The 14,632-nt window shown below is 47.1% G+C and overlaps 1 protein-coding gene across 2 annotated transcripts in view; it reads left to right on the top strand.

Moving 5' to 3' along the window:
• Positions 1-14,632, top strand: part of SPON1 (spondin 1) — a 313,903-nt gene that overhangs the window by 277,119 nt on the left and 22,152 nt on the right. For both annotated transcript variants that reach the window (XM_073018110.1, XM_008006181.3), the window contains exons 8-14: positions 7,370-7,571; positions 8,505-8,645; positions 9,473-9,548; positions 10,565-10,747; positions 12,132-12,302; positions 12,382-12,549; positions 13,433-13,597. In XM_073018110.1, coding sequence (XP_072874211.1) covers positions 7,370-7,571; positions 8,505-8,645; positions 9,473-9,548; positions 10,565-10,747; positions 12,132-12,302; positions 12,382-12,549; positions 13,433-13,597 — 1,106 coding nt within the window. The remainder of the gene's footprint in view (positions 1-7,369; positions 7,572-8,504; positions 8,646-9,472; positions 9,549-10,564; positions 10,748-12,131; positions 12,303-12,381; positions 12,550-13,432; positions 13,598-14,632) is intronic.

Below are 14,632 nucleotides of genomic sequence, written 5' to 3'. Positions count from 1 at the left end.
TAAATGATCACACAAATAAATGTGACACGTCTATGAAGGAAAGACATAAAGTGCCATGAGAGTGCCTGGGGGTTAGAGATAGCTTCCCCCTAAAAAGGCAATGAAGCTAAGATCTAAGGAAGCAGTAGGAGTTAACTAAGCAAAGAAGAAAAGGGGAGAACATTCTAGAAAATCTGGAGAGACCATCATGTGCAAAGGCCCTGTATGAGGAGGGAGTAGAGTATGTCTAAGGCACTGAAAGGCTTTAGCCTAACTAGATCCAGAAATCAAAGATGAGTTTGGTGTGAGGCCAAGCCATGTAACATTTGAAATTTTTTATCTGAATTTTTGCATTAAAAGTAATGAGTAAGACCAGGGGCAGTGGCTCACACCTGTAATCTTAACACTTTGGGACATGGAGGCAGGAGGCTAACTCGAGCCCAGGAGTTTGAGAACAGCCTGGGCAACAAAGCAAGACCCCCATCTCTATAAAAGTTTAAAAAATTTGCCAGGCATAGTGGCATGTGCCTGTGGTCTCAGCTACCTGGGAGGCTGAGGCAGGAGGATCACTTTAGCCGAGGAGGTTGAGGCTGCAATGAGCCATGCACTCCAGTCTGGGTGACAGAGCAAGACCCTCTCTCAAATAATAATAATGGTAAATCATTGAAGGGTTTTAAGCACAAGGACGACATGATCATATTTGCACTAAAAAATAAAAAGCAATATAGCAACACTGGCGCCTGTGTGAAAGGGTAGATGTGGCGAGCCCAGTGAGGGAGGCTACTACAGAAAACCAGAGAGAATTAACTGTGACTTCACTAGGATGGTGGTGGTGGCGGAAAAGGAGAGAGGTACAGAGATGTGCGAGACGCGTAGGAGGTAAAATCGACAGGCTGTGGCAATAGGTGGAATAAGGATGCGGAGAAAGAGCAGTCAAGATGTTTCCCATGTGTCTGGCTGGCATAACAAAGGAGTTGGTGAAGTCACTCATAAGGCTGAAAACATTAGATGAAGTTCGGTGGGAAAGATCATGGGATCAGTTCTAAATGTATGTTGTTAAGATGTATTCAAGATTTCCAATTAGAGGTGTTAAGTATACAGTTGCCTAGCTAGCTGTGGAACTCACGGCAAGAATTCTGCGCTGAGATCTAAAATTGGGAGTCCTCAAGGAATGGGAGACAATCAATGCCAAGGGCATAAGAATAGGAATCAAGGGCTTAGGACTGAGTTCCAAAGATCTCTACTATTGAATGTTGAGGAATCTTGCCTGCAAAGGACGCAGCAAAGGAGCAGCAAAGAAATCGATAAGGAAGCTTGGTATGGAGAAATCCAGGGGAAGAAAGTGTTTGAGGCGGGTGGTCGACTGTGCCCAGTGCAGCCGAGAAAACAAGAAAGATCAGGGCTGCAGGAAGCCCTTTGGGTTTATCGACAGGAAGGTCATCAGTGACTTTTGGAGAATCCTTTCTGCTGAGTGATGAGGGGGAAAAACAGCCCAGAGCGGGTGAACTGTGAACAGAGCATGAGGTTACGGAGTCAGCAAGTACAGACGACTCTTCTGTGAAGTTTGCTATGAAAGAAGAGAACCTGGCTCCAAGGGGATGAAAGAGTCAAAGAGCATTTTATTTTTCTTTTTTAAGATGGGAGAGACTTTCTGAAAAACTGAAATGAATATTTTGGGACAGCTTCCCACATTTCACCTACCCCTCAGACTTCCTGAGGCCCCAGTAGAACAAAATTAATTGATGGCACACACTTAGACCTCCCAAACACCTAAAACCTCTGCACTCAATGCTACTGGCTTGTTAAGGGAAAGGAATTTTCCTTTGATTTTCCCATACCCCAGTCCCCGCTTTCCTCTTCCAAATCTCATTAGGAAGTCAAATTAGGAAGCCTACATGCAGCCAAGTTTTGTTTTGCAGAAACAGCCCTGCCCCTCTTTGCTGAGCCTGCCTGATTGAGGTTAATGGGATTCCAGCCTCCCTCGGCCCAGTGGAAAGCCAGGGTGACCTACTTTGCAAGGTCCTGCCCGTTGAAACTGACTTGTTTTTCAATGATCTGCATCTTTATCCCCAGGACCACTTCATCCCCAGGACCACTTCTCAAAGGACAGCCATGAATGAGCAAATTAGCTGCTGACTTGTTTAGTTCAATAAATCAAGCTGTGGCTCCGACAGCCCAGGGTGCAGGTAGAGACAGGAAAGACAAACTCTGAACAAAACCCACATCCTTCCCTAGTTCCTCTGGCGCCTAAGTAGAAAATGCCCAGATTTCCTACAAATCAATTCTGAATGTCCATCATTCGGTTCCTGCAATTGCATCTTGAATACTAAGAATCACTAGAACTTTTACAAATAACTTTTATTTCCTTTCTTATAATGAATCCTGCAAACCATTGTCATCACCTTAAATTATTTCCAGGCACTCTGCCAGATTAACATTGATTAGACAAAGGTAGTGTTTGTGAGGCCAGTGGAGTAGAGACATGGTCACCTTCTCCAGAAATCCAAAGCCACCTTCCCCTGGGAGGCCAGAGACATCTTTCTCTTAAATCAGGGCTGGAAGAGTCAGGGCTCTCCCTGCCTCCTGCAACACCTGCACAGGTCCATCGATGTCCTCGGGATGCTAAAGGAAGATGGACCTTGGACAGAGGAGCAGGTGGTAGATCTAAGCGTCCAGATGGACCTGGAGTCCTAGATGCCTCCTGGTTATAAACAGCGTTTTCCAACGCTACAGGAACCTCCCTCAAACCTTTCTCCACACACACCCCTGCAGGACTTCAGCCTAGAGAATGACTTGGGCGCCCTCTCGTGGCCAGATTGAGTTTTTGCAACTCTGAAAATTCAGATTTTTGAAAACACAGGTTGAGAGACAGAACACAGCATGAGTGGTTTAGGAAACCCTCCTGAGTCTCATTGGTGTGGATCTTTAATTTCGGAGGGGATTGTAAGTCTCTGGAAGCAGTTTCAAAATCCTTTCTTACCTCTTTTCTTTTATGGTGTTTTGGAACATTTTGTTCGGAAAAAGTTGAATGAGAAGGAAATCAACCTCTACCAAGCCCTGTTATGTGTCCCTCACAATGACAAGCAATTTTCTCACAATAAAACCTTGGGGCAAGATGATGATGCTCCCATTTGGCAGTGTAGTAACTGCAAAGAAAGGTGAGGTGGAGGCCCCCATCACATAGCTATGAAATAAACAGCTGATTCGAATCCAGCTCTGACTGTCACCAGTGCCCTGGGTTCTTCCCTCCACACCATACTGCCTCTCCAAATGTAGAAAGAGGAAACATTTCTCTGGGTCTTCATATCTAATGTGAATTGTCTGTTCATAACTTTATCTAGTGGGATCTTTTTCTACATATTTGGATTAGCTCTGTACATAGTATAGATATTAACACTTCGTCAGTCACACTCAGTGGAGACGTTTTTTGCCAGCATGTCATTTTTCTCTCCAATTCAGTACTGCCGTTTTCATTTTACAGATGTTTTTCATTGATGGATAATTCCTTTCTTTATTATTGCTTGTATTGTTTCAAAGTTGAAAAAATTAATATTTCTCTAATAGATCTGAAAGCTTTATTTTTTTTCTATGATCTGGTTATTTTCTATCTGACTCTGAGTCTGGTTTTTTTTGTTTTTTTCTTGTGTGGTATACTAAATGTGAATCCAGTATTTTTTTTTTTGCTACAGTTAACTTATCCCAACCCCACTTGTTGCACAATCTTTTCTTGACCCCTAATTTGAAAAGCCTGTTCTGTATAGTCCTTAGATGTCGTTTCTGGGATCCCCTATCTGTGTTGCTGATTTATATTTCTATCTTATCTGAATATCACGCTATTTTGTCTATCATGCTTTATCATATACTCTGGGATATGGTATAGCTAGATCAACTCTCTTTGCTAGAGCACGGATACAAGTCTGAGTCCCAGATAGGAAGATGAAACCAGATTAACAAAATGTCATGTATTGGAAGACATGGCATATACAAAAGCATAAATACGAATTTTTATGACAGTTTGAACAAATTAAAGCACTTCAGTCCTATCTAGCATTTTCTAAGGAAAACTCATATAGATTCTTATTCATTTCATTTTTATTTTAGAATAAATACTTTGAAGTGATGTTTAATTAAATTTGAAGGTCAAAGGAAATACAAGAGCTCCATGTTCATTTCTTAGATTAATTCATTTACTTCAACAAACATTTGAAGAGAATCCACGGCATGCCAAGTTCTAAGCCGGACATTAGGATATAGCTATGAACAGGACAGGAATGGTTTTCACTCTTTTGGAACCTGATGGGGAGATGTTAACAAGAAATTCCAAAGCAAGAGTGAGTTCAGCATGCTATGGGGAGGTAGAATAGGAGTTCTAAGCAATTTGGGGAGAGGTCAGGAAATACCTCCTCCAGCAAGTGTTACATAAACGGGGTCAGGGAGGGGTTCTCCAGCTGCAGGGCATATCTGAAGATGCTAGAAAATTGTTCTCAGGCCCTTATAGATTCAAATTTACTCTGTCACCGTGTGATCAGCCATGTGACCTCATGGTCAGGAATTGCCTACCCCATGTTTCCCATATCTTGAAACATTTACCAGGGTCTAGAGGGTACCTCGCTTTGGCTACAGACTTGGATACAACAGATTGGGCCAAAATGCCTTTGCTGAGAATGATTTCCACAAGGCCTTGGTCTCAGATGGTTACACCCATTGGCTGAGCAGGTTTCAGGGCAGTATGTTAGGGTGGCAGTTGGTTTAGTTTCTACAGCTCTGGATTAGAACTGCTTTTGTCCCCTTAGATTGCCATTGTGAATAGAGTCACTCATGGGGTACAGGACATGAATGATTAATCTTGCCTCAAATCACATACTTAGGAAGACAGGAAGGCAATAGATGGAGCGGTCAGTCTCTGTAACAATGGAAGAGGAAACCTGCCTCCCAGGGGACTGCTGGATGCCCCCAGAGGGCAGCCGCACCCAGGTGCCAGTGCTGTCTGCCCCGCAGTTACTAGAAGGCAGACAAGAACCCTGTCCTGTGAGTCCCTACATGAGGTAATGCCACACCTCCATAGACTGCAATCCTTGTGTGAACCAGGTCTTTAAAGAAGCTGTTGAAATCACTGACCTACATGCCAGAAAATGCACACATGGGAAAAGGAAATTAAACCCCCTGATTGTGCCTAAGTAGTTGATGATGTCATTGCAATACTTTAGCAGTTTATAAAGGCTTCCTAATAAAGCATCTCATTTGATCCTGACAGCAACACTGCAGGTATATATTGTTAGATGAAGATATTGAGATTTGAAGAGGGTGAGCCACTTGCCCAAGATCTAAAGCTAGGAGGTGGAGGAGCTCAAGTCATCATATGCATATTTGTTCAGTCGGCCCACTGGACACCTAGGTCCTGGGGTGCAGCTATAAAACACAGTTCCTTCAAGGAACTCCCGGTCTAAGTTGGGGAGAGGAAACAGTGAGGAAGTGATTGCATTCCTGGGGTCTGGCTATAGAGACCTGCACAGAATGTGGGAAATTCAGCGCTATGTACTTGCCTCAGCTGAAGGCAAGACCTGTGCAGAGTGTGGGAATCTGGCGCTGTATACTTGCCTCAGCCGAAGGCAGGCAGGAAGGCCACTTGAAGAGGTGACATGATCTGAGGCTTGAAAGATGAGTGGACCCAGCATTCTCAAGCTTGAGGTATATTAAAACCTGGAGGGATTATTAAATTGCTCGGTCCTACCCCAAGTCTCTAATTCAGCAAATCTAGGGTGGGGCTCAAGAATCTGTATTTCCTTCAAGTTCCTAGAGGTTGCTGATGCTGCTGGTCCAAGGACCACACTTTTCCAATCACTGAAGAGCTTGCCCAATAGATGCAAGTACAAGTGGAACCCGCAGCTAACTTGCAGCTAGGCTTGCCTGTCAGGGCCCAGGGAGCTTCTTAGGTAGCATGTAGGGTGGGATAAGGGAGGGGGTGCATGGGAGGCAGCAAGAGGACCTTGTCAGTCGACAGATGCCAAAGCCAGGGCTCAGGCCAGGTTCTTCTCCACTCCTGTGCCAGAACCTAGACTGGCATCAGGCTAAAATGGAAAGTCCACTCAGGAAGTCTTTTCTTCCCACCTGTCCCCTTTCTGATCTCCATACGACCCTATGGTGCTTCTCTCAATAACACTAATGGTGATAAGAGTTCTAGGGCCAGGCACTGGGCTAAGTACTGTCTGCAACCTAGCTCATTTGAAATTCACAGGAACCCTTTGGAGTAGACATACGCGATCATCATTTTAAAGATTTGGACACTGAGACACAGAAAGATTTGGTAATCTGCCCAAGGACACACAGCTGTAAGAGGTGATACCAGAGCCCGGGGGGCCCAGTTCCCCAGGCCCCAGTTGGGTCTGCAGTCATTGCTTTCTGGAGCCAGGTGAGGGCAGCCAGAAGCAGCTGGTCCCAACAGTGGCACAGGGACTTCTAGACAGCTGAGGCAGAGCAGCTGCCAGCTGGACTGAACAGAACAGTTGGTCTCTGGCCAAAGATTCCCCATGATTAGCAGCCTGGGGGTGCAGAGTCAGGCCAAGCTGCCTTCAAGCCTCAGCCACCTCCTAGCTGTGTCTCTTAGTTCATTAACCACTTATTCACTTTCATGGCCTCTCTACGAGACAGGATAATAATTCTAACCCCACAGGATTGTCATGAGAGGAAAATGAAATAATACGGGACTGCCACCCACTGTGTGCCCTGTGAATGTGACTCTTTCCTGCCCAGCCACTCTGAGTGGTTGCTGCCATGTATCTCACATGGTCCCAGCCATTCCTGAGAATCTGAGTGACACAAAGAGATAGAGGTTGAAGAGCAGCCTCCGATAGCTTAGACTCAGGATGTTATTCCCAGCAACCGGGGGTGTCGGCCAAAGGTCTCTGACTCTACAGCTGGTCCCTGCTTCCCAGCTGTGAGCCGATGGGTACAGTCTGGAGCTGGACAGTGCCTGCCTTCTGAGGGCAATGGAAACAGGAAGTTGGGGGAGATGACCCCTCTGATGGGAGGTTGAGTTGCAAGGATCACTTGAGCCCAGAAGTTTGAGGCAGCAGTGAGCCATGATCACACCACTGCACTCCAGCCTGGGTGACAGAGCAAGACTCTGTCTCTGAAAGGAAAAAAAAAGAAAAGAAAAGAAATACTCGATAGGGTGGTAGTATATGGTTCTCTCCACGTTTCTTGAATGGATGGGCTCAGGACAGAGAAGGGTATAAACCCGTCGTGGCCAAAGGCAGAGTTCAGTGGGAGACCACGAATCTGAATACTCTCTGTCCCTCTCATTCTTCATCCATAATCCAGACAGATTTCCCTCAGAGTGAGGACCAACCCCCAGAACTCTAATATAATGGTCTCTGTATTTCATTTCCAGGAGAGCAGCACCTTCAGCTGAATTTTCTGTGGACAGAACTCGCCATTTAATGTCCTTCCTGACCATGATGGGCCCCAGTCCCGACTGGAACGTAGGCTTATCTGCAGAAGATCTGTGCACCAAGGAATGTGGCTGGGTCCAGAAGGTGGTGCAAGACCTGATTCCTTGGGATGCTGGCACTGACAGCGGGGTGACCTATGAGGTGTGTGTGTGCCTGGAGTGGTGAGTGGCAAACTTCCCTAGCACCTTCTCCTTGCCCAGCCCCATCCTGAAGGACACAGAGGAGATCTGACCCAGGCTCTGTCCTAGGTGAACTTTCAGTCTGGCTGGGGAGGCCGGCATGGTCTCATCATCACATGTGGTGTGATGTGGGCTCTGGGAAGTGTCTGTGCAGTGGCCAGGAGAGCATGGAGAGGGAAGTGTTAAAGAGCAGTTCCCAAGTGAGCAGGGGACAGCATTCCAAAACCACGATGGCAAGAGCGAAGGTTTCTGGACAGCTGGGCTAAGGAGTTTGCATTCTGTCCTGAATGTCGTATTTCTCTGATATGATCAATTGCATTGAAATCTGGAGCCATCAGAAAACCAATGGGAGAACAATCTAGAAGAACAGACATCTGCAAACTATGGTTTGGAAGACAAATCTGCCCTACCATGTGATTTGTCAATAAAGGTTTCAAAGCCAGCTACACTCCTCCAAGTACATATTATCTGCGGCTATTTTCCCACTACCACGGCTGAGTTGAGTATTAGCAACAGACACAATATGGTTCACAAAGCCTAAAATATGTAGCATCTGACCCTCTACAGAAAAAAGTTGTCCAATGCCTGGTCTATTAGAAAGACTTTGGGATTCAGGCCAACCTGGCTCAGCCATTTCCTAGCTTGGATAGCCTCTCTGAAACTTGGCTTCTTCATCTGAGCACAATCCTACCATGTATATGGAAGAATTTTAAAATACAGTTCTAGAAATTTCCCAGCACAGTAATATGGCATGAACACAATTCCATAAATATAAATAGTAGTTACACTTGTCAAATTCCTGTCAAGGACTTTGCTCTGATCCATGTAACAAATGGCTTTTGTAGGTTTTCCCAATTTTATTTCTTACTCTCTACCGCTGTATGTTTTCTTGCAGTCACCCAACAAGCCCACCATTCCTCAGGAGAAAATCCGGCCCCTGACCAGCCTGGACCATCCTCAGAGTCCTTTCTACGACCCAGAGGGTGGGTCCATCACTCAAGTAGCCAGAGTTGTCATCGAGAGAATCGCACGTAAGGTACGGGGTTAGAGCCCACTCTGGCATCGACCCTTCCCGGCAGGAGTGCCAGGGAGATTGCACACCTTTCTGCTCTAGAATCATGGAGTCCCTGGCAGAAAGCACCTCAGGATATGGAATTCCTGGGCCTCCCCGGGTTTCTAACATGCAAATTATTTCATAAGATGAAAATAAGCAGGCCAGGTGCGGTGGCTTATGCCTGTAATCCCAGCCCTTTGGGAGGCCGAGGTGGGCAGATCACCTGAGGTCAGGAACTCAAGACCAGCCTGGCCAACATGGTGAAACACATCTCTACTAAAAATACAAAAATTGACTGGGCCTGGTGGCAGGCGCCTGTAATTCCAGCTACTCGGGAGGCTGAGGCAGGAGAATCGCTTGAACCCTGGAGGTGGAGGTTACAGTGAGCCGAGATTGTGCCATTGCACTCCAGCCTGGGTGACAAGAGCAAAACTCTATCTCAAAAAAAGAAGAAAAAAAAAAAGAAAATGAGCAAAATGAACTCAGCAGTGAGGCCCAGTGCTCAAATGAACAATTTGATCCAGGCAAATTGGTTTCATTGTGAGTTCCGTAATTGATTACTAATGTCTCCCATGGGCCAGGAACTGGGGAGTGCTGGTACCCAAGTTATGTATTTATCATCCCTGGTTAGCCATTTCTGCTTTCTTGGCATTTCTTTCTCAGGCAGATTGTAAATGTTGGCCCAGAACTTTGCCATGGCATACAATTTGTATACAGAATGGGCATTAGATTTTAGTCCTCTTTCATCTTTACACTACACATTCCCTTCTTTCGCTATGTGAGCCCTCCAAGTAAAATTCCTTTTGCAGGGGGAACAATGCAATATTGTACCTGACAATGTCGATGATATTGTAGCTGACCTGGCTCCAGAGGAGAAAGATGAAGGTACGTTATTTTCTTTTGTTGCAGGTGGCAACAAAAATTGACACAACCCTTTGAGAAAGCAATTTGCTAACCTGTTTTAAGAACCGTAAACCATGTGCTTTGACTTGGTAATCCTGTCTCTGAGGATTTCTCCTCCAGAAATAATCAAAAACAAGGCCAAGGTTAGGCATAAAGCATAAGGGAATTGGTGAAGATATGACATCAGAATATATACTCAACAACATCAGGCCTTTAAAACAATCATGTAAATCTCGTTTGAATGGGCTTCGCAGGATTCAGACTACTCTCTGCTTCAATTCTCAGGCCAGTCTATAAGGCAGGTGTGGATACATTCACTTTCCCAGCAAGCAAAGAAAGGCCCAGATCTTACAGTCAGGAGGGAGCACAGAGTAATGGTTCAAGCTCAAGTTTTCTTATGGGATCTGGAGCCAGACAACCTGGACTCTCAGTAGACATGTGATCTTGGGCAAGAAGCTAACCTTTCTGTCTGTTTCCTTGACAGTCAAATGGGGATGATAAAAGAACCTGCTTCATGCACTTGTGAGAATTAAATGGGATGAAACATGTAAGGCTCTTAGAATGGTGCTAGTACATGATAAGTACTCAATGAATAGCGGCTGCTTTTATTCTTACCATGACAACTGTGTATGGGATCATTGGGAAGATGAAGCCATGGCATGAAAACAAGCCTTGAGCTTTTCAAAATTGCCTACAATGAGTCTGCATGTGTGTGGAAACAATGCCAAGATGAGGGACTGAAAATGAGAAGAAGTTCATGTGTTGAGAGGAAGGGATAATAAAGAATCATTCTGCTCATTTAGATATTTATTAGCAAGATGTTAAACTGTCATCTTTAAAGGGAAGTGAATGGCTGCTTCCATCCCAGGAGCACGCAGGCTCACTGAGGCCAGTCTGGCAGCATGGCTTTTCTTGTTCCCAGATGAGCCAGTATGGGGAGAGGGCCAGTGGCAGCTCCCATAGGCTCCCAGGGAAAACATGTCAAACACTCTTTCCAGATGACACCCCTGAAACCTGCATCTACTCCAACTGGTCCCCATGGTCCGCCTGCAGCTCCTCCACCTGCGACAAAGGCAAGAGGATGCGACAGCGCATGCTGAAGGCACAGCTGGACCTCAGCGTCCCCTGCCCTGACACCCAGGACTTCCAGCCCTGCATGGGCCCTGGCTGCAGTGATGAAGGTGAGGAGATAACCCAGACCAGCCAGGGGCTTGGCAGGAGTTCAGGAAGGGAGGGTCTGCCCAGCTGTCAGACAGTGTCCCTGGTGAGGGCACAAGGACCCTGACAGTAGATGTCAGTGGGGTCCACCTTGGGCAGACTCCTATCTGCAACAGTATCTTGAGGGCTCTGAACACAGAACCTCTCTTATGACATCAAAGGAATTCTTGAGATTGACTGACCACCCCCCCTTCTTTTACTGAAGAGCTAACAAACATAGATACATCTTATGACAAGTTACAGACAACACATAGCCTGCTTCTGGGACTTAACTCCAATCTCTTCTTAAGGAGTCTGTTAACAGATCAGCCCAGATTGAATCTAGATCCATTGCCCTAATTCTGTCATTTACGGCCCCTCATCTGTGTTCTACCTCAGCGTGAGTCAGAGCACTCTCACTTCTTTGTGTCAGGACCTTCGGGCTGATTGCAGAAATTCTCAGTCTCTCTATTTGCAACAGTGCAAAGGTCAGGCTTTAAGTATAATCTTGCAACACCTATATCATGATGGCTCAAGCTGCAAGATTGCACTAAGCTGATTGCTGTGCAAAGGTCGGCTATCTGCTTCCCAAGTCATGACCCCTTTCTGCCTGATAGATCTACGCTACTCATGCCCTGATCTTACAGATACAATAAGGCAATGGGAAGGTATGTATAGGCTGGACTGGTGTATGGCAGGGAAAAAAACCACTTCCAAGCTGAGGATAGAGAAAGCAAGCGTATCCCATGCAGGTCATTAATTCCTTGGCTCTGCCTAGAGGGAGGCTCTTAAATACCTCTCCCAGCGCTGCACTTTCAGGGTGGTTTATTGCCAGCTCATTTTGCCCACAATAAGCACTTTGGAGGGGAGTAAACCCTCCCATAGACAAGTCATTCCTACAGACAGGTGGGAGGAAAGCTGGGACTGGCCTGTCAACATTGAAGGCTCTCTTGGGGCTGGGACTGGGAAGCTGTCTAAGCTGAGGAGCTGGGGTCCTTAACCTCCCCCTCCACAGGGAAGGACTGTTCCTCACACAAATGGATTATGATTTATCTTAAATTATATGTGGATCAAATTATATCTTATCTTAGATATATGTGTGTGTTTACATTTTTTAAACACCCTCCTTTCCATACAAGCATCTTTCAAAAGTATTTTCATGAGATAAGGAGTAATTCTGAGTGTCCCATGCACCTGGAAAAGAGGCATTTCCTCTTAGAGAACTTTGCTGGTTTAAGGATTTAGACCTCTTAGGCATGCTGACATCCTCAACTGCCTAACTCTTGATTCTCACTGGCGGGAAGTTCCCACCGCGCGGCCTGGCGGGCGCCCCCGCCACTGCTGCAGCGTGCACTCGGTATATTGCAGATGGCTCCACCTGCACCATGTCCGAGTGGATCACCTGGTCGCCCTGCAGCATCTCCTGCGGGACCGGCATGAGGTCCCGGGAGAGGTACGTGAAGCAGTTCCCAGAGGACGGCTCCGTGTGCACGCTGCCCACTGAGGAAACGGAGAAGTGCACAGTCAACGAGGAGTGCTGTGAGTGGGGGCCCCCGGCGGGCGGGCAAACAGGTCGGGGAGGCAGCAGGTGCGACTCCAATGCTGCCGGCCTCCCCAGCTCCCAGCAGCTGCCTGATGACCGAGTGGGGCGAGTGGGACGAGTGCAGCGCCACCTGCGGCATGGGCATGAAGAAGCGGCACCGCATGATCAAGATGAGCCCCGCAGATGGCTCCATGTGCAAGGCCGAGACGTCCCAGGCAGAGAAGTGCATGATGCCCGAATGCCGTGAGTGGGAGCGGGGGTGGGCTTGGAGGAGGCCACCGGGGACAGGCGTGGAGGTCCGGCCATAGCATCCACTATTACCACCATGAAGGTCGGAGGCTGAGCAGGAGGAAAGCATGGCCCACGGTCCTTGCCGGGCACTGCTAGGAGCCAGATGAGAGCCATAGGTGTGTGGACATCAACCAGAACCAGAGAGAGTAACCTCCATTGGGGGACATTCTAAGCAATGCTGGGGTGGCAAACTGGAGGCCTCTGGATAGAATTCACCTGCAGCTGTGTTTTATAGGAGTGTCTTTCTTGCTGTGGTGGGGAGGAGGGGCAACACATTTAGGTGGGACATACACCACCCAGGTCCAGCCCACTCCTGTTGTACATTGGACTTGGTTGATCCCATAAAGCATGACCTCCCCTACTCTGTGCACAAATGCATATGGGCCCACCCACACATCAGTACACAGATGTGTACAGGCACACAAGTACATACACACTCTAGGGAATTCAGGACCACAATGTCCAAAAATGCAGCCCTGAGCCTCCTCTTTAGTGCCTGATTCTGAGTGTGGGATGTTTCTGTCTCTAGGAAGACCCTACTAAATCCTCAGTGGCATTTCCAGTGGGGACTTATGTAGTCATATTGCAACCCTCATGTCATAACCACCGGGACAGGGCGGAGGAGGGGGTAGATGAAAGAGAGTGACAAGAAGAGCAGTAGGCCACTGAGCCACCTCTTGCTCCATAGAATTCACTCTTATTTGAACCCATGGGCCAATTCCACTTTATTCCAGGGGCCAAAGCAGGGGACTGGGTGTGGGACATTGTGGGGCCAGGGAGATCAAAGAAAACAAAAGGAACCTGTTCTCAGTGGCAAACCCGGTTCTTGATGTAGATACCATCCCATGCTTGCTGTCCCCATGGTCCGAGTGGAGTGACTGCAGCGTGACCTGCGGGAAGGGCATGCGAACCCGACAGCGGATGCTCAAGTCTCTCGCGGAACTTGGAGACTGCAATGAGGATCTGGAGCAGGTGGAGAAGTGCATGCTCCCTGAATGCCGTAAGTCCTCGAGCTCCCCAAAGCCTATCACTTCTATGTTCCTGAGTCCAAGGAGCCCTGAACCAGCCAGTGCTAATACTGCTAGATCCTAGAATAAAACGGTTTGCTGGGGAGGAGTTTGGGGTTTGGCTTTCAGTGTTTGCAGTTACTTAAACACTGCAGTCAATTTCATTAGTAAAGTCAGAATCCCACTACCGTCTACATAACACCCAAAGTTCAAGTTGCTGTGAAGTGTAAATGAGAGACACATATGAAAAACAGCACAAGCCTCAATAAACCTTAGTTCTTTCCCTCCTTTCCCCCAACAATTATGGGCTTGCGTGACCCATGGATATTCCAAGCTTTTTAATTCTATTCTTCTCCCTGTGACCATTTTATTTCCCCATGACCAGAAGCTGGACATTAAATCAATGACTCCTACAGACTGGTAAGAAAACCAGCAAGAAAACAAGCCAAGTTCTCAAAAGCTCACCCCACCCCACTCCACTCCCAGTCCTGTTTTCCAAAATATCTGCGATCAGCTGTTTGTATTATATGGGACTAAGCTCCAAGCCGAGCAAGCCAGTTTCCTTGGCTGGTCTTCCAAGAGCTGCTCTTTTGGGTGGTGAAAGGGCAGGCACACTGACTATGGCTCTGGTCCCCTCCAGCATGCACTTGTAGTCCTTCATCCTCCCTCCCCTAGCTAGTAACCTTCAGCTGATGACTCAGCACCTCTGTTCCTCAGTTTCCCCATCTGTAAAGTAGCAGGAAATACTTCCTAGGTTGCTCTGAGGATGAAACCAAGTAATTGGTCCAAAGTGTGAGCACTGGACATGGCAAGGATAGGCCTTAATCCCCAACCCACGCTCCAGTTCCTGGGCTGTTTTAGGAGACTCAGCCACAGGTGGAGGTAACTTGGACCATCCACTAGAGAAAGCCTGGAATTTTCAGTAACTAAGACTGGCCCATGGTTCAGGCCAGCTCACCAGAGTTAGGGCCCCATAGCCTTCTGACTGAGAGTACCTGACTTGAAAGTTTTATATCCAAAGGGTCCAC

The sequence above is a fragment of the Chlorocebus sabaeus genome, chromosome 1 (assembly GCF_047675955.1).
Source record: "Chlorocebus sabaeus isolate Y175 chromosome 1, mChlSab1.0.hap1, whole genome shotgun sequence".
Classification (NCBI taxonomy): Eukaryota; Metazoa; Chordata; class Mammalia; order Primates; family Cercopithecidae; genus Chlorocebus; species Chlorocebus sabaeus.
This window is presented reverse-complemented; position numbering and strand designations above follow the sequence as displayed.